This window comes from Equus quagga, chromosome 20 (assembly GCF_021613505.1).
Source record: "Equus quagga isolate Etosha38 chromosome 20, UCLA_HA_Equagga_1.0, whole genome shotgun sequence".
NCBI lineage: Eukaryota > Metazoa > Chordata > Mammalia > Perissodactyla > Equidae > Equus > Equus quagga.
In genome coordinates this window covers 12,669,823-12,690,015 of record NC_060286.1, presented here as the reverse complement: position 1 = coordinate 12,690,015, position 20,193 = coordinate 12,669,823, and the positions used below count along the sequence as shown (strand labels likewise).

Sequence of the window (20,193 nt, the reverse complement as noted above, 5' to 3'; positions counted from 1 at the left end):
AGTAATTTTATGAAAAATCATTTGAACTATGATAAGTAAAACTATAGGGATTTTTTTAATAAAAAATTTTGCATATTTAATTTTCATAACAACCAATGAGGGGCCAGCCCACTGGTTAAGTATGCGCATTCTGCTTCAGTGGCCTGGGGCTAGCTGGTTAAGTATGCGCATCCTGCTTCAGTGGCCTGGGGCTAGCTGGTTCGGATCCTGAGCTTGGACCTACACATGGATCATCGAGACGTGCTGTGGCAACATCCCACATACAAAAAAAAAAAAATAAAGGCAGACTGGCACAGATGTTAGCTCAGTGACAATCTTCCTCAAGCAAAAAGAGAAAGATTAACAACAGATGTTAGCTCAGGGGCAAGCTTCCTCACACACACACAAAAATAAATAAATAAAATAATAATAATAATAAACAATGAGCATAAAGAATAACTTTCAACTAGCTCTTTTAAGCTCTAGCGGATGGAAAACTTCCTCTCTAGAACAGGTCCTAAGGCAATACTCTCCTATCCTGGACAACACTAGACGTCTCTCAGCCACTCTTGCACATATGATCTCTGTCTATCTTAGGGATCTAAATAAAGACAATATATTCTGTGCTAATCTGAAAAGTGCCTCCTAACCTATTTTAGAGGTCTCTAGCTCTGGAAGTCCCACCATTCCCCCTAGCCCATTTTCTGTGTTGTGTCTGGGTTCAACGAAACAGATTTACTTGATGGACTTCCAGAATTATTAGTTTTTATAACATCAAAAGAACTTAAAATCCTCTAATAATGACAATATGTCCACTCCCCAAAATAGGAAATGGCTTATTTATATGCTTTTAAAACTTCAATTTAAAAGATGTTTGCAGAACACATTAAACACTGAGTATCAAACAAGCAGCAGAAACTAGAACTTAAAAGTCAGCAGGTTAACAAAAAAAACCTCTCACTGTACATAAAAACTTAATTATTTTGGACCTTCTATATATTTTTTATAGAGGAAAAATTTGAAAATACCTACAGGTAACAAATTTTAGAAGTTATATATTCATGATACCTGATTATCGAATATAATTTTATCTCATCAGTATTATCTCAGTTTATAATGTATAATGCTTAAAATAACACTACACTAAAAGCATTTAAAAACTTTCCCTTTTAGTAATTTAGATAAATATTTCTTTTACTATGCAAACCTATAATTTTATATACAAAACTCTTCTTTTCAGGAAATAGAGCTCTGACTCTAAACTAAGTATATATATTTTTTAGAATAAAATTCATGCAGCAAATTTTCCTAACACAATAAATTATTAACATGTGATCAGCAGTAATTAATTCAAACAAGCCTTATATTCACATTAGTATCTTCCAATAATACTGCCTTACCATCCCTAACAATTCCTCTGTATATGTCAACAAGATGTTCAGAATACATACCTCTTGTGCAAGATCTTGTGCATTGGAGATAAGAGGAAATGGAGGACTGGCCTTGTTCATGTGCACTGTGACCGCATTGTATATCTTAAATGCATTCTGGAAGTCTTTATTCTGTACAAGTTGTAAAAGCAGTGAAATATCCTCCTGGCTCTGAGAATCTACCAAAGTATGCTGGATATGTTTAAGTGAAGAAAACAAGTCTTCCACTTCTGTAGGACAAGGAAAAGATATCCAAAAATTAATTGTTGTTGTCTTAATTCAACGTGTGTTTTAAGATAAAATTTCTTGAACCAATAACAATTTAAGTTTTCAAAAAAACCAAAAGTTGCACATATTTTTCAGTGTCAAATCACTGTCATTTCACTGATTTTTAAATAAAACTCTCTTTAAAAATTATACAACAGAATAAAATAACATTTTTTCAAAAGTGTTTTTAATTATAAAACTAATACATACTCACTATAAAAATAAAGGAGAGGAGGAATACCAAAGGAATTTAAAACTACCAATAGTCCCATGGCCTAGAAACAACTTTTTTTAAACATTTTACGGCATTTCCTTTGTTCATTTAATAGTACATTATAATTGTTTTCTCATATCACCCAAAGAGTCTTTAAAAAACATTATATATAATGGCTCCATGATATTCTATTACGTGACTAAATTATAATTTACAATAGCCATTACACTAAAGTTGAACATTCAGGTTGCTTCCAATATTTTGCTACTATAGGTAATAATAAGCATTTCAGTACATAATGATCACTGATGCATAAAAATCTGTCTGAGATTCTGATGTTTCCTTAAAATAATTCCTAGAAATAGAATTTTTAAATAAGATAAGATTTTGACATTTTAAAAGCCAAACAGCTTTCCAGGGAGCTTTTACTAATTTACATCCCATTAGCAATATTTTCATCAATATTCAACATGCCCGTTTTTTAAAATCTTCAAATTCTTCAATAGGGATGTTGAAGCTTATTCATATTTACCAGACTTCTTTTGTAGTCCATAAGACTCTTAGGAATGTGTAAGTCTCCTAAAATTATACCGCGAGTTGTGGGCGTGTGTGGTGCCTGTTAGTGTGGATATGCAGCACACGCATTTTTCTGGGAGAGGGTTATCCCAAAATGGTTAAGAACCACAGGCTGTCTCTTCCCTGCCCCCCAGTAGGTAGATGTGTGCGTGTGTGCGTACATTTTGTCACATTTTTTGGAAATAGTTTTCCACTTTTTCCATTTGTCTGTTAATTGCATTTGTGGTAGCTTTTATTGTAGAGGTTTTCAACTCTTATGTGTTAAGAATGATCCACCTTTTTCTGTGCAATTTCTTTCACTTGTTTCTATGCTTATAAACTCTTTCCCCTGGTCATTAAATACTTACCTACATTTCTCCTAGCTTCTTATGGCTTTTATTTCATAATGAACTTTAATCCATCTGGAATTTATTTTGGTACAGATTTGAGAGGAAATTTTAATTTCATTTCTTCCAAGTGGTTAACCAATTATTCTAACACCATTACTGAACAATCCTTCCTTTTCCACTGATTTACGATACCACCAAATTCTTACACACATCGGTCTGTTTCTAGTCTATTGGTCTATCAGAACCACAATGTCTTATTATAGTAGCATTACAGTCTTCACTCATATTGATATGACAAGTACGTGCTCATTACTTTTTCAAAAATGTCTTGACTACTCAAAATGAGCTACAGAATCATTTTTTCAAGATCCCTCCCACTCTCTCTTTCCTATTCTTCCAAAAAGAAAAATATTATTGAGATTCTGACTGATATTAAACCTGTAAATGAGTCTGGGAAAAGCTTATAGTGGATACTGTTTTATGCACAGTCACATGGAAAAAAAACTCTCGGTTTCAGTCTTTTTGTTAGTTTTCTTCAGATAAGGTCTGCAGAAAAGCTATTGATACTTACACATTTGTCTCATATCCTACTACTTAACAGTAAAGTTTTTTTTATAGATTTGAATAGTTCTTGATTCTTGAGTTTCCCTACCTTTTCTCCACAAAATTAAAACAGCTTTAGTCCTTCTAATAAAACATATACATGCTCTTTAGTAACTTAAAATGCAACAAAAAATTGCAAAAAAAAAAAAAATAGAAAGTCAAGACTACCCTTAGAATGACCTAAGAAGTTATGACCCAGAGCTAAATAAAACTTGAGAAATAGCCAGAATTTAACCATAAGCCACTATGATATCTACAAGAGTAGACAGAATATAGATATGGAAAATTGGGAGATATTAGTCAAAGAGTACAAACTGTCAGTTTTAAGCTGCATAAGTTCTGAGGACGTAATGTACAGCATGGTGACTACAGTCAATAACATTGTACTGTATACTTGAAATTTGCTAAAAGAGTTGATCTGAAGCATTCTCACCACACACATACAAAAGGTGAACTATGTGAGGTGATGGATGTGTTAATTAACTTAATTTGTAAATATTTCACAATGTATACGTCAAATCATCATACTATATATTTGAGATATACACAATTTTATTTGTTAATTATTCTTCAATAAGGCTGGGAGAAGAAAAAGAAAGAATATGGAATGTCAGATTCCATCAAATTCAGAGTTTACCAGAGAATTACCTAAGTGTGTAAAGAATTCCCTACGAGTATAAAGAATTCAACAGCCTTAAAGTATCTTTAGAGCAAAATGGAAAAACATTTAAATATCTTAAAAGAAAAAAGAATTACAAAACCAACCAAGTAGTTAAAGTAATTGGCTACAACCTTATGGGAACTACAGTTTCCCCTGAGTGGATAATGAGATTGCTGTTTAAAATTTTAGTAACTGTTTAAAGGGGCTCAGCCTGGTTGTCAGGGCAATGAGAAAAATCGGGGGCTTCAGTTCTCACTGCTGACTGAAATCAGTAATCAACTTTAGTCAGGCCAGAAGGTAACCATCTCCCTATTGTGCATCTTCAACCCCAGGGAGATTTAAATTTTTAAAGGCAAAGGAACTTCTGCATAATCTCTCCTGTGTACCAAAGCCACCCCCAAGGACACCAAAATACTGACATTATAAAAACAAATTATCTGTAGTCATACTTTTCAGCTATAACTACTGGTATAATTTCATTATACTATATATAGCCTTTCAGCCTTTTATTTTTTTAATGTCTATCTAACCATACAGGTCAGATTGTAAATGTTGTTCCGCAATCTGTATTTTCCAATTCCTTGAGAATAAATTCCTAGGATAAAATTACTCATTGGACAATAAAAACATTTAAAACTTTGATCCAAATTGCCAAACTGCCCTCCAGATTCGTACTGACTCATACTTCTAACAGCAATGAACTTGAGTACCTGCCTCTAAAAACACAGACCAAATTAAAGATTATCAATCTTTTCTTTTTTGGTGATCTGGTTAGGAAAAGCGTATTTCTTTGCCTAGTAGTGAGGTTGAATATATTTCCACAAGGTTAATAATACTCATTCGTATTTCTTCTTACATCTATTTTCTGCTTATCTTTTGCCCACTTTTCTACCAGTTTTTTTCCTTTTCCTTAATGACTGTAATTACATTGATTATATAAATACTCCTGTAGTCTTAAGCAGAATGTACTGAATATAATTTCATCTTTTCTTGCTATATCAGAACAATCGTTTTTAGTCAAGAATATTTATGAGAATTACTAACAAAATTCACAAAGATATGTATGTCCCGAGTTCTCTCAAACACAATCATTCTCCTGTGTCTTCTTTAATGATACAGATATGTTTTTTAAAGTTGATTATGATGTATCTTTCTGGTTAAGAACCACTGACTTAAAGGCTTTATTTACATAAGTTACTGTAATATTTTAAGACAGGATGCACTTGGGACTGTCTAAGGTACTCAAACATACTTCCTCCTATAGAAATTTCTAAACAACCCTGACTGCTATATTGAGTTTTTGTGTCTGCTTTTTACAGCCATTCCATTTCCTCCTTGGTAACTATTTCCTTTCGTTGTCCTCTTCTTGCTTCTGTGATAAACACAGCGTATAATTTTCATATTTAGAATATTTTAAGTATAAATAAGATATTGTGGTCATAAGCCTGTGAGAAAAACCAGGGAAAGAAAGGTAGGGTAACCTAAACTAGGAATGGCTACTGAGAGAGACAACGTGAGATCAACGACTTTATTTCAGGAGATGAGTTAACAGTTGAGACACTGCTCAGACAGGAAAAAGGAAACTTTGTGGTTAGTCCAAAAAGGATGATAGCTTTAAAGTTCTAAGAAATAGGCAGGCTTCGCATGTTGATAGGAACTGAGGTAAGGAATACAGGCTCCAAAGAAAGATGAAATCTGGTCATTCTGTTCATAATAAGGACTTCTAAGCTGTAAAGACCATCTAGGTCAGCTTAAAATTCACAGAAAAAAAAAATCTCTGGGTCTAAGTGGAAATGTCTTTTACCTAGGAGGTCAGGGACCAAGATAAAATCTATAGGAATAGGAAGGCTGTAAAGCAGAAGAAAAATACAACTGAGTCCCAAAGAGGTTGATGACCCAGTACCTATCTACACAAGTAATGGGTTCTAGGAGAATCTAAGGACCATACCGATGCTAGAAATATCAAAAATTTACCTGGGCTTAAGGATCAGGTTTTTTAGGTTAGCATAAAGACCAATTTCAACTTGTTAATTATCATCTTTTACAACTTCACTAACTTTTCTGAAGTCCATTCACATTTTGCTTGTTTAATTAGTAAAAGCTGTTTTTTGTTTTTTTTTTTTTAAAGATTTTATTTTTTCCTTTTTCTCCCCAAAGCCCCCTGGTACATAGTTGTGTATTCTTCGTTGTGGGTTCTTCTAGTTGTGTCATGTGGGATGCTGCCTCAGCGTGGTCTGATGAGCAGTGCCATGTGCGCGCCCAGGATTCGAACTAACGAAACACTGGGCCGCCTGCAGCGGAGCGCGCGAACTTAACCACTCAGCCACGGGGCCAGCCCCAGTAAAAGCTGTTTTCACTGAAATTATCTTTTCTTAGGAGTTGTCTCCACTCCAGACTTAAAACGTTAATCAATGCTGCCAGACTAAGCTGAGATCACTTGCACTTAAGCTCAGCTTTTACAGTTAAATATCACTAACCATTATTAAAAAAAACTAGAAATATTTGGCCCAAATTACATTAGTCATTGCCATTACTGACTAGTAAGATATAGAACAATATTATCTTATAGGCACCTACATTATTTTATTTAGTCCTCATAAAAATCCTAAGAAACTGTTCCCAATTAAAAAGAAAAACAAAAAACACCACCAAAATGTGAGACATACATAACTGAGATCAAATCTCTACAGGTGTAAAAAATGAAGTCATACATAAAAATGGCACCTGGATGAAGAATCCATTTCCTTGACTTCTAAGGCAGTGTTTTTTCTGCCACACCAAAGGAATAAAATAAGATAAACATTTTTTTGCAGATTCTAGGGCTTGACTGTGATATATCGTTTATCTGTTTTGGAAAAGCTGTCCTGAGATGTCTTTTTGCCCAATCTAGCAGCACGTAACGTAGACCGACTAGTAGTTAGAGAAGCTTACACATTCCAGCTATACTACTGTGTATCTACAGGAGGAACGTCCTCTAGTGAACTGTGGTGTGCCATGCTCACACATACGATGCACATAGTACGTGTGTTTTAACTCACCCTCCAAATGCCACTTCTACAATATTGTTGCATTCTACCTCTGCTATTTTACCCAAGTGTCTTAGGCTTTAAATATTTTCTCAGAGTATTTTACTTCAACTCTCACATTACAATAGCATGTTAGGTAGTACACTGGGGGAAATTTGGCAAAAGAAACCAAAACTGCAATTTCTGTGAATGTAGAGGCTATGAATCTTTTGAGAAATGTTGTAAAGCATCTTTGATAGTGTTGCACTAGCCTGGGTAACCACGTAGTGGAGCAAAAGTGATAACTATGATTTAGATGGACAGTTTCAGATAAATTCCATTCCATTCCACCTGCTTTCACGACTTATTTAGCTGGGAAAGTTCCCAAAGAGCATTCTTAGGCAGGAAAGCTGCCCAAAGTACTCTCATCCTTCAGGTTCAAATGTTTCCATTAAGAATGTTTAATGAACAAGTAAAACAGATTAAGTTACCAGACACTCAGAAGAGTTTTAAAAACTTCATTAAAGAAGAGATGAACTAAACCATATGTAGCTGAAACAAATGAATATTTAAGAAAAAATACGAAACACTAAATGATACAAACCCTCTGATGAAATTAGTATGTATTTACAAGTAAGTTTATCAATGTAAAGGACATTAAAAATGATGCTGCCTCTGCCCAGTAACAGTTTTAAGGTCACAAAGAAAGGAACAAATACCTATGGCATTAGTTTTAAAATACTAATTATGATAAATGAAATGAGTGCACTGTCTTTACTCAGTTTTTTTGTTTGTTTGTTTTGCTGAGGAAGATTCGCCCTGAGCTAACATCTGTTGCCAATCTTCCTTTTTGTATATGAGCCGCTGGGACAGGATGGCCACAGATGAGTGGTACAGGTCCAGACCTGGGGACTGAACCTGGGCCACCAAAGCAAAATGTGCTGAACTTAACTGCTAGGCTACCGGGGCTGGCCCTTTTCTCAATTCTTTATTAGAAAATTCTGAATGGAATTCTGACAAAGGGTCTTTTCTTTGATATTAAGTATGATGTCATAATGAAAATAATTGTTGGCAACATTAACTCAGCGATTCTCATTAATATGTTCTCATTCATATTTTAGTTTTGAATAAAAATTCTTAATTTCAAAGGTCAGAATATTTAGTTTTAGGTTTATTTTTATTTATTTTTCTGCTGAGGAAGATTAGCCCTGAGCTAACATCTGTTGCCCATCTTCCTCTGTTTTTTGCTTGAGGAAGATTAGCCCTGAGCTAATCTGTGCCAGTCTTCCTCCATTTTATATGTGGGTTGCCACCACAGCATGGTTGACAAGTGGTGTAGGTCTGTGCCTGGGATCTGAACCCATGAACCAGGGCTGCCAAAGCGGAGCAGGCCAAACTTAACCACTATACCACACGGCCAGCTCCTAGCTGTAGGTTTAAAAAAAGAAGCTTTTCCCTCTGTGGTACATCTTTAGAACCACTTTACAAATACATATTATTTAAGAATAGTTAATTTTCTACACACCTAAAGAAATGTTGCACTGTCTGATGCAGCAATTGAGGTTACATCTTTTACTTAAACAAAAAGTCACCTAAGTTCTTCAACATTCTGTGCAATTCCAGAGGGAATTTTTAAAATTCAATCAGATGCAACTAAATCAGTTCTGTCAAACATGAACCCTTTTCTGTAATAGTGATGAAGATAAACAAGGACGGATGGACAGAATACAGAGAGAACAGAGACTTTCCATACACAGAGATCAGTGGCCCCATTCCATACTCCCATACCAGAGATATAACATACACAAGGAGAAAGAACCACGTGGACAGAGAAATAGATAAATGGGTAATCACAGGGCTAGTGAGAAAGAATGACACAGTGCAGAGTGAGGAGTGGACAAAGAAGAGAGTACTGAGGCAGGAAGAGAGTCCCAGAGCAAGGCAGGATGGAGGGAGGGCAGAAATGGGGACACTCTGCAGAGGGGAAGGCAGAGGTACGCACAGCAAATCCAGCTTTGGTGATAAATTCTAGTCTGTAACAACTTCTCTACAAGGAAGTTCTTTATATCTAGTTTAAATTCCTTGTCTTGTAGTTTGATCTATTTCCCCTTATTTGATGTTCAGTAGAAACTGTTTAAGTTCCCATCATGTTCTCTAACATTTCATACAACACTTAAATCTTGATTATTTATGTTAAAAGAAAGGATATATTATCTAAAAGTAAGAAAAAATCACTTACATTTGGCTTTGGGATACAATTAATCAGATAAATACAAACATAGACGTAAGTCCAGAAATCCACCCCTGAACTCTCTCCTTTCTCTTTGGCCCTCACCTGGCAGCCTAAAACGTAAAAGAATGAAGACTCTAAAATAGGCAAAAGAAAGCAATCACCGAGTTGCTCTATCTGAAAATTCTATCTTCAAACACCCAAGACTCTGGGTAGCCATAAGGGAGAATTTTTTGGCTATAAGAGTAAATAAAATTACCCAAAGAAGCTGAGGAATCTCCATCTCTGCAGATCTTTCAGAACAATGGATAACCACCTAGCCTGGATTAGCTTTGCTTATTTTTACTTATTGCTATCATTTACCCCACATGAAAACAGAGAGTTTCTAGAGATCTATTCTAGCACTAAGATTCTTCCATTTCATTGTTTAAACAATGCCAATTCTTTTGACCTATCGTCCACAATTTCTAGATTTCAACTAACTTTGTGACTTTTTTTCTGAAACTTTTTAATTTCCTCTTTTCCCCTAAACTGTACAATCAAATTGAATATTCAGATGAGGAACTAATATTATTGAGTATGAGGAAATTATGTCAGCTTCCACTACATCTATCTGTTCAATCAAAATCAGAATGTTCTTTCAGAAAATCTTCAATTAAATAGGAGTGGTCTTTTCTTTTTAAATTTAAGAACATAAAGTTCAGATCTCTAAACTTTGGTTTTCAGCTAACTAGGTCAAAATGAATTTATTAAAAATAGTCAGAAGCTGATGAAAGATCCTGAACAGTAAATTACTCATTAACAAACTGGGTTACAAATTAAACACAAATACTAGATAAGTATATAAGCAAAGAAAGTTGAAACAGACAGCAGAACAAAAATCTCACCCCTACATATGATGAGACGATGGAAAACTGTCATTGAAGTGACTATTAGTCAATCAAGTACAAAAGCTTCATGATTTTTCTCTGGACGAAACTGAAAGGAGTTTGGTGAGAGAGGAAAAAAGCCCCAAATGTGAAGTCAGAATACCTGAGTTCTACTTATGGCTTGAGCACTTACTAATTGTATTATATGTCACTGGCCAATTCACCTCAAGTCTCTGGGCCTTTCTACAAAATTAGTAGATTTTTTAGGATAATATTTCTCTAACTTTTGTTGGCAGTCCATTAAAAAAATATATTTTATTTCTCAACTCAGTACACACATACCTATGTGAAATAAAAGATTTACAGGGAGTGGTTAAGTTCGTGTGCTCTGCTTCAGTGGCCCAGGGTTTCGCCAGTTCGGATCCTGGGCATGGACATGGCACTGCTCATCAGGCCATGTTGAGGTGGCGTCCCACATGCCACAACCAGAGGCACTCATAACTACAGTATACAACCATGTACTGGGGGAAGGGGGGCTTTGGGAAGAAGAAGAACGAAAAAAGAAGATTGGCAACAGATGTTAGCCCAGGTGCCAATCTTTAAAAAAAAAAAAAAAAAAAAAAAGGTTTATGAATACTTATGTGCAATACAATATAATTTAGTATTTTCTATTTTATTCTAGTCCTTAACAAAATTACTGGTTGATAGGATGGCTGAAATTAAAAAGACATATAATAACAAGTAGAAGTTAAGATGCAGAGAAACTGGAACACACACAATGCTGGGTGAGAATATAAAAGAGTGCAGATACTACAGAAGATATGGCAGTTCCTTAATAAGTTAAACACAGAATTACCATGTGACTCAGCAATTCCACTCCTAGGTACACATCTAAAAGAACTGAAAACAGGTGTTCAAACAAAAACATACACATGAATATTCATAACAGCACTATCCACAATAGCCAAAAGGTGAAAACAACCCAAGTGTTCCATGAACAGATGAATAGATAAACAAAATGTGGTATGTTCATTCAGTGGAATATTATTCAGCCATAAAAAGGAATGAAGTACTGGTTAATGCTACAACACCTATGAACCTTGAAACCATGATGCTATATGAAAAAAAAAGCCAGTCACAAAAGGCCATATACTACATGATTCAGTTATGTGAAATGTCCCAAATAAACAAATGTACAGACAGAAAGCAGACCAGGGTTGTCAGGGGTTAGGCAGAAAGGAGAAGAGGGAGTGATTGCTAATGGGCAGAGCTTCTTTTTAGGGTAATGAAAACACTATGGAAGTACACAGTGGTGATGGTTACACAATCTTGTGACTGGTAAAATCTCATGAATATGTACACTTAAAAAGAGTAAATTCAGGAGCCGGCTGGGTGGTGCAGCGGTTAACTGCACACATTCTGCTTCAGTGGCCTGGGGTTAGCCAGTTTGGATCCCGGGTGCGGACACAGCACAGCTTGGCAAGCCATGCTGTGGTAGGCATCCCACATATAAAGTAGAGGAAGATGGGCATGGATGTTAGCTCAGGGCCAGTCTTCCTCAGCAAAAAGAGGAAGATTGGCAGCAGATGTTAGCTCAGGGCTAATCTTCCTCAAAAAAAAAACAAAACAGTAAATTTATTTTAAAAAATGAACTAATTAATTCTAATTAATTTCATGAACTAGAAGGTTAGATGATCTCTCTGGTGGCTTCTGGTTCTTACAAAAGTTAAATTTTAGTCAAACATACAGTGTGCCACATGCCTATACACATTTTTTTCACTTAGTCCTCAAGAAAATTCTGAAACTGAGGCTCAGAAAAGTTAAGTAACTTGTCCAAGGTCAATAGCAATTAAGTGAAGATAAAAAGTATTTAAATCCTACATCTGACTCCAGACATCCTTATGCTTTCCAATATGTGACGATGTCATACATTTCTGAACATATAACATGATGCAAGTCTTTGCAAGAGGGAAAAACTTAAAATCTATTATTACTTAATATGTGGAGTGAAGTTTTGACACATGGTGTCAAACTGAATGTTGTAGCAGTTATTTTTCAGCAGAATTATGTATATTTAACAACCAAACATTACATGACTATACTCTATTCTAATGAATTTCTTAATCTTTATTTTAGTTAGCTCCAAATACAGCAAGCTGAACAAATCAGAAAATTTTCAAATAGGTTCAAACATTTTAAACGTTAAACCTAGTACCAAGCAGTTTAATCATTTCACTTTCAGAAAACAAGTCTCTCAAAGAATGACTAAGAAAGTTTAGAAATATCTACAGCATTTGAGTAAAAATTTAAGAGAAAGAATAATTAACTTCTCAGAAGTAGGCTGAACTCGAGGTTTATTGGCACTGGAATTTTGTTTGCTGGCTTTAAATAAACTTTATTTTAAAAGCCAACCTTAAAAAAGTTTATCACGATCCAGCAAAATTCCAGCATAGGCCATGGTCAATCAAAAGTCAAATAATGTGAGAAAGAAATGTGGAAGAGGAGACACTTTACAATGTCAAGCACAGGAATACTCTTGACTTAATAGTTTGAATATTCAGGGACATCTGGCAAAAAAGAAAAACACAACATGCTATTATTAATATTATGAAAATATCTTATTCATCCTAGTTTTCTTCCCTCTGGCATCTTTTTAATTTTTCTTCAAATTAACCGCATCTGGTGTTAATTAGAAAGCACCTAGTGACAAATTTCAAGAGTCTCCTTATTAGCCAGAAAACAAATAGCTCACCACGGGTGCGTGGGTCTGTGTGCCTTTCCTAAGGCCTCTTCTCAGGTGTAACAGTCACATAGTCACATATATGATAGATGGCAGTGTTTCCTAGTTTATTCCCTTTAAACATTCTATCTACTAGATTTACTTGTCCACAACCCTGGCCCCAAATTACTTATCTGTGAATACAAAACAAAGAGAAACAGTGACGCCTATAACGTAGCACCCCCTGAAAACGACCCTCCTCTAACGCATCCCACTCTACCCTGCACTCTGCTCTTTGCTCAGGATTTCTCCCACAACGTAGTTTGCTTTGCTCATGAAAGGAAAAAAGACAATGATATTTTATTTATAACAAAGCAAGGTTTAATAACTCATGCCAATTTTAAGGAAAGCCTCCCTAATACATCAAAATTCTTCTAATTTATAATATTAATTATTCATTTGAAATTAAGTTGCCACATCACTATCTTAATTTTCAATAAGATTTTGACTGCTTTTAAACATAACAATTCAGTTCATTCTTTCTGAATATTTTCTATCAATTCCATCCCTGCACTTTTATTACTATACAGTGCAAATTTATAAATACTTTCATTAAAAACCACCACCTAGACAATTAACCTTTCCAATTACATTTTCAGCTCTTAAAAGAGTTATTTTCTCTACTCACAGATAAATTGATGATGTATCATTCGGAAACTGAAGGCTTTCTCTCAAAGAAAAGAAATCAGTTGCCCCATCCTTTCCTCATTTAAAACAAGGCTGCTGTTTCTGGCTGTGAAAAAGGCTGAGAAGCCGTCTCCTGGCATGTGTGTATTAATCAAAATACTGGCAGGAGACTCACACAATTTGAAGGGAGTAGGTCTGTTGTAGTTTGATGTGTTAGCAAATTACGAACAGGAAAAAAATGTTTAGTACAAAGCTATTACACTTCCTTTTAAAATGAAAACTTAAAAACAGTATATCCAAAAACTGAGGCTTTGACTGACAATAACAACTTTATAATTTACGCTAATTTTTCATGTTTCCTACAATTAGCATATTTGTGTTGAGTGTATTCACATTAAATCACTTATTTCTCAAAATATTAAATATTCTCCTATCCAAGAAATGAATTACAGATACCTGGTACTACATTTCAAATTACTTTAAAAATAAGATATGTATGGGGCTGGGCCGGCCCGGTGGCAGAACAGTTAAGTTCGCACGTTCCGCTTCTTGGCGGCCCGGGTTCGCCAGTTCAGATCCCGGGTACAGACATGGCACTGCTTGGCATGCCGTGCTGTGGTAGGCGTCCCACGTATAAAGTAGAGGAAGATGGGCATGGATGTGAGCTCAGGGCCAGGCTTCCTCAGCAAAGAGTAGGACTGGTAGTAGTTAGCTCAGGGCTAATCTTCCTCAAAAAAAAAAAAATAATAAGATATGTAAAACAGTCTTAAGTTCAAGGATTGCACAAAGGTATTTTTGAAAACCACAGTGGACTGCTTACAAGTTGGAAGAAAATATAGCTGTTCTTTAATCTACACTTGTAGAAAGTTAGCCAAGAAGCATACAAACAAACATGAAAAAAAAATTGTAAGAGAAATGGTCTCCAATTTTCTGTGCGTAGGCCAAAAAAACAAGTTTTGCTAAGTGAATCTGGCTTAAGCTGTATTTGTTTCTTTACTGAGATTTCATGAATATTATCTATTAGATGGACATTTTATGCCTGATCTAAGTAAAGCAAATGGACAAATACATTAATCTTAAAGAAATTTAAACAGAAAAACAAAAGAATCAGTCCAGGCTTGGGCTGGATATATTACAATGTAAACTTTCTCTAAGTCATAGAGAATATTTACAGAATACTTAAAAAACAAAATAACAGAGTGGTGGAAGATGAGGGTCAGTAAGAGGCAATCAGGAATGAAATACCTTTAACAAAGCTCTTAGGAAAAAAGAGCATAAAATTCAGTCAGATAAATATACTAAAAAATATGTAATCTTTCCATTTTCACTATACTAATTATAACATCTGAAGGCTTTCAGCAGACTTCACTATCACTGAACACGTTTATGATTTCTTAAAACAGAGAGAAGCATATACATTGCTTTCTGTCAAGATATGTGGATCCTTAACAAACTTATAACAAAGAAAAGCAGCAGATGACGTGATACAGTAGAAACTGCTCCAAACTTAGAACACAGCGACTCAGTAAGGAACAAATCCAGTACATATGGTACCTCTGGGCAAATGAGAAAAAGGTGTTCCACTCTTGGTAGCCAGAGCTCAGGTACAGTGAGTGAAGAGCAGGCTGGATGCCAGTCTCCACCCAAACCTTTTGCTCCGTGCAGTACACCAACTGCATCTCCAGATCAGGCAAATTCAAACTTGGCTCTACCACTGATTAGCTGGGACTCTTAAACAGGTGATTTAACTGCGGTTCAATTTCTGTATCTCCAAAATGGAGATTACAGAGCCCTGTTAAGAGGATTATTGTGGACAGAATGGTGCATGCTATAGCATCTAGTACAGGGTTCAACAGACACTTGAATGAATGGCAAAACAATGAAAACTCTCTCCAAGAGCTGGCCTGGTGACATAGTGGTTAAGTTCACATGCTCCACTTTGGCAGCCCCAGTTTCGCTGGTTCGGATCCCCGGTGTGGACCTACCCACTGCTTATCAAGCCATGCTGTGGCAGGCATCCCACATATAAAATAGAGGAAGATGGGAACAGATAATTAGCTCAGGGCCAATCTTCCTCAGCAAAGAGAAGAGGATTGGTGGCTGATGTTAGCTCAGGGTTAATTTTCCTCAAAAAATCAAACAAACAATAAATAAATAAAATAAAATTGACAACTCTCTCCATCCATAGAAAAGTGGAAGTCTCTTTTCACATCTATAAATAATAAACTGTCAAGAAATAAAATACTTCATTTGAGTTAGCCTGCTTGTAAGGTAACACAAATTAATGTATACTCCTAATACTAATACAGTGATCATTTGTGTGTGTGTGCAGGAAGAAAGGGCAGTAAGTTCAATAATCAAATATTCTAAGTTTGGAAACACACATTTGACGTCAATCTCTCTTGTGGATTCATAATGACTACAGCATTCTAAAGGCTCTAAGAAGTCTTACTTAACTCACTGTTTTCAAAATTTATTTAATCACAGAACTCTTTTTCTGTTTATATCTATTAATATCTCATGGCATTAGTTTTTTTGCTTGTTTTTTTCACAGAATGGAACTTGGGAATAGGCAATATAGGGAATTTTGAGCCATGTTTTATGTGCATGCTGCCATATAAACAGCACCAGTTCTTCTTACTGACAGTCAATAACTAAAGAAAATCAAATAGATTTTAAGCTACAGATATTAATTTTATTACTATTTTACAAACTTTAAGGAAATGAGAAATTCAAAATCTGAAAAGTGCTTTTCAGTAATTTTGGTATAAAAGTTTGAGTTTGAAATAAAAGGTGAATTCTAAGGCTTTAAACATTAGGCCACATGTAGAAATTTTTAATTCAAGGATTAGATCTAAAAAACCATGCTGTAGTGACTGAACATTTAAGCCATATAATTAGCTCCACGTGGCTAACAGCAAACAATGATGGTTACATGACTTTTCCAAGAAAAGAACTGATCTTGGCCTGAATTCCAGTTGCTATTACTTATATTCTCTTATACCCATCTTCCTTTCTATACACATTTATGTTAAGGAAAGAGAAACAAAAGCAAAACATTGTCTATTACTCTGCTGTTTTTACTTACCTAATATTTTCACAGCATAATGAGGACTTTCTAAGACAATTCCTTCCTCTGTATCAAATATAGGGTTATCTATTCCAGTCTTTGGAGGAATTTGGGCTAGTTTCTTAAGTCTCATGGAGGAATTAAGGTCAAGTTCTTGTTTTTTCCCTTCTTCCTCTCGCCTACGCCTCATGTCCTCCTGCTGTTGCCGAATACGCTCCAACTGCGCACTTCGACGTACTGGCATCATCCTGGTGCCCAAATCTCCGGGGCAGTCAACAGCCATCTCTCGGTGCTTCTGATGTTCCTCTGGTGATGCAAGATCAACATTTTTTACTTCGAAGTCTGATTCCTCAGTAACATGCCCATTCATATGGGATGTTGTCATGGTTATCTATAAAAAACCTGTACCACTTTTTTATAAATCAATTTTTCCTATAAAGCCAATCTCTTGATTCTGTAGTATAAAATCCATGTTACTTCAAAAAAAAAAAAAAAACTTCTCACATCACATAATAATGCTATGAAAATGTATCCATGAAGGAAATCTAAGGGGAAAGATGGGGAAAAAAAGTATAAGAATTACAATATAAAAGATTTTACATAGCCCACTCCAATCTCTACACAGTATAGAAAATATCTCACAAGTATATAATACTATTTTGCTATATAGATGAAATACTTTCATTTTACATATAATGCTGGGAAAATCAAGGTATTTCCAAAAAAAAGGTCCCCTCCCAAGAATGTGAAGTTTACTGTTTAATTTTGCAGCTGATAAAAATAATGTACTGGAAAGTTTAGCAATGCAGGAAAGTAAGAAAGTTTTGGGTATTAGTTTAGTAGAGAACAGGCTGCTTAAGGTATAAAGAAGTTTTAATCACCTTTCTATAGCTATCTCAACACAGTACTTTCTACTCAATCAATACACCTGAGATAGAAATAACTTCTTAGTTAACTGCTAAAGAAACTGGCACATAGCAAGTCATGTTGCTGGCTCACTTGAGATTCTGGAGGACAATTCACTTTCAGGAGTTTATGAAATGAAGAAGATACCCAATGAAAAAGAAACTTTAATTAGCAGCTAAGGCATCTATAGGATAAAACCACAGTAAGTGAGAAAAACACTACACAGGTTATCAGTCTTTATAACTGGTCACATTAAAAAAATTAGGGTTAATTCTTTACAAGGATTTTTTCAGAAAAAATGGTAGTACCTGTAAACACTCAAAAAAATTTAAGTCATACTGTACAGCGAATAAGAACATATTAGACTTGGAGACCAGCAAACTGAATTTAATTCTGGCTCTGCCACGTCCTCTAGCTTTATGATTTAAGACTAGTCAGTTTCTCTCTCTGAACCTCAGACTGTTTCGGAAAATTTATTCATAGGATTGTTCTGAATTTTAAGTGAGATAATGTATACATGTTTTAAAACTGAAAATATATATACTTACACTAATTCTTGGTATTAATTTGATTCTCCTATTTAAAAAATCCTTCAACATATTTTAGACGAGAAAAATATTTTACTAGATGACACTGGCCTTTCATCAAGCCATTTCTCGGGCATAACTAAGCAGATTGTTTATATAGGTGTAAACCCACACATTAAATCTAATTAGTCTTCTTTTGCTCAAGACTTTAAAAATATTTACGATAATAAACCTACTACCTCCTTGAACTGGGCATCGCTTCAGTAAACAAGTTGGTTAGAGCACATGCCAACTAAGCAAAAGCTGAGTTTTCAGACAATATTCCTAATGCTAGCCAATCTTCTTTCAAACATCTTGTCACAGACTTTTTAACACAAACTCAGGTAGACTACCAAGAAAATCACTAGACCAACAATCAAGAAAATAGATGCAAGCTATATAAGCAACTAGAATTACATTTGCACAAGAATTTTGGTGGATTTTTCTGTCTTCTATCCAAATTTTAGCTTCTCTCTTTATTTATAACTATGTGATCTACAAATAAATATCTTATTTATCATTAGTTTGCCTTCTTTTTCATTAAAACGAGAGCTATTAGAATTATGTTAGGCAATTCTTAAGTTTTATGCATTGATTATATGCAAATGCAAATTCAGCTTATTTAATGTTTTCATTACAAGCAAGCAAAAACTTCTGTAGGAGTTACTATGGTGCTATGCTTAATTTTCATTTTAAAAAGCAAGGAGTGTATGTATTTCCAGAAAATTAAAACTCTCAGCTTTCTCTATTTACAAGGTTTATTAGATACTAAAAATTAAATTTAATAATGAATAATGTATTTTTACTTTATATGCTGGTCTACAAAAATTATGATCTGAATTTAAAACTCTCAACTTAAAAACTATAAGGCTGGGGCTGGCCCCGTGGCTGAGTGGTTAAGTTCGCGCGCTCCGCTGCAGGCGGCCCAGTGTTTCGTTAGTTCGAATCCTGGGCGCAGACATGGCACTGCTCATCAAACCACGCTGAGGCCGCGTCCCACATGCCACAACTAGAAGGACCCACAACGAAGAATACACAACTATGTACCGGGGGGCTTTGGGGAGAAAAAGGAAAAAATTAAAAAAAAAAATCTTTAAAAAAAAAAAAACTATAAGGCTGGGTCCATATTCACTATTCTAGATCATGGGGGAAAATTACAGATCATTCAAGAGAGACTGGGCCAGGTGATCTGAATCTGAGTTCTCATGCTTAGACTATTCTCAGGCTTGTCTATCTCAATCTAGTGTTTTACTCTCAGAAAAATGTCTGCAACCTGATATTAATCTGCTTAAAATTCAATTTTGGTCATCTCCTTTGGAGTGTTCATAGTCTACTGGGAGAGACAGCAAAGAAAATGAACAATATTCTTCCTAATTGGTTTCTCCTCATTAGATTCTAAATTTGTTAAAGACAGGGGTCATGTCTTATATTTTTATACCCCCCAGGGCTTAACACAATAATGTCATAGAGGAAATGCCCAATAAATATTTGTTCAACTAAACTTAGAAATGTCATAAATTCAGAGGAGGCACAGATGATGGATTCTAAAACTTAGTCGTGATAAGGAGTTATGGAAAACACTCAAAACATAAGAATACATTTCTTTGAGGGGCATTGCAAAGAACAACTAAGACTTAGCTAGATAGAAGAGTCTGTTCCAGGAAGAGGGAATCACAAGACCAATAAGAAGAAAGAGTATGAGAATATGGCACATTCAGAAAACAGAATAGGATGCAATAAGGCCAGATGGAACAAGGCGAGCAGGTCATACAGGAATAATGATAAAACTGGAAAGGCAAGCAGAGGGCCAGACCAAGAAGAGTTTAAGAGCTGAAGACTTTGACCTTTATCCTGGAAGCAGTAAGAATCATTACAGGATTTAAAGCATGGGAAATGATCACAATAACTTTGTTTAAAGGAAGATTAGCCCTGAGCTAACATCTGCCACCAATCCTCCTCTTTTTGCTGAGGAAGGATGGCCCTGAGTTAACATACGTGCCCATCTTCCTCTACTTTATATGTGGGATGCCTGCTACAGCATGGCTTGATGACCAGTGTATAGGTCCGTGCCTGGGATCTGAT

The 20,193-nt window shown here is 35.2% G+C and overlaps 1 protein-coding gene across 3 annotated transcripts in view; it reads right to left on the bottom strand.

The window, feature by feature from the left end:
• Nucleotides 1-20,193, bottom strand: part of PALS1 (protein associated with LIN7 1, MAGUK p55 family member) — an 87,538-nt gene that overhangs the window by 36,256 nt on the left and 31,089 nt on the right. For 2 of the 3 annotated variants that reach the window (XM_046647839.1, XM_046647838.1), the window contains exons 3-4: nucleotides 16,658-17,184; nucleotides 1,431-1,639 (exon numbers count right to left, since the gene is read on the bottom strand). In XM_046647839.1, the coding sequence (XP_046503795.1) occupies nucleotides 1,431-1,639; nucleotides 16,658-17,024 (576 nt within the window). In that variant the 5' untranslated portion in view covers nucleotides 17,025-17,184. The remainder of the gene's footprint in view (nucleotides 1-1,430; nucleotides 1,640-16,657; nucleotides 17,185-20,193) is intronic. The other variant, XM_046647840.1, reaches the window with a different exon arrangement.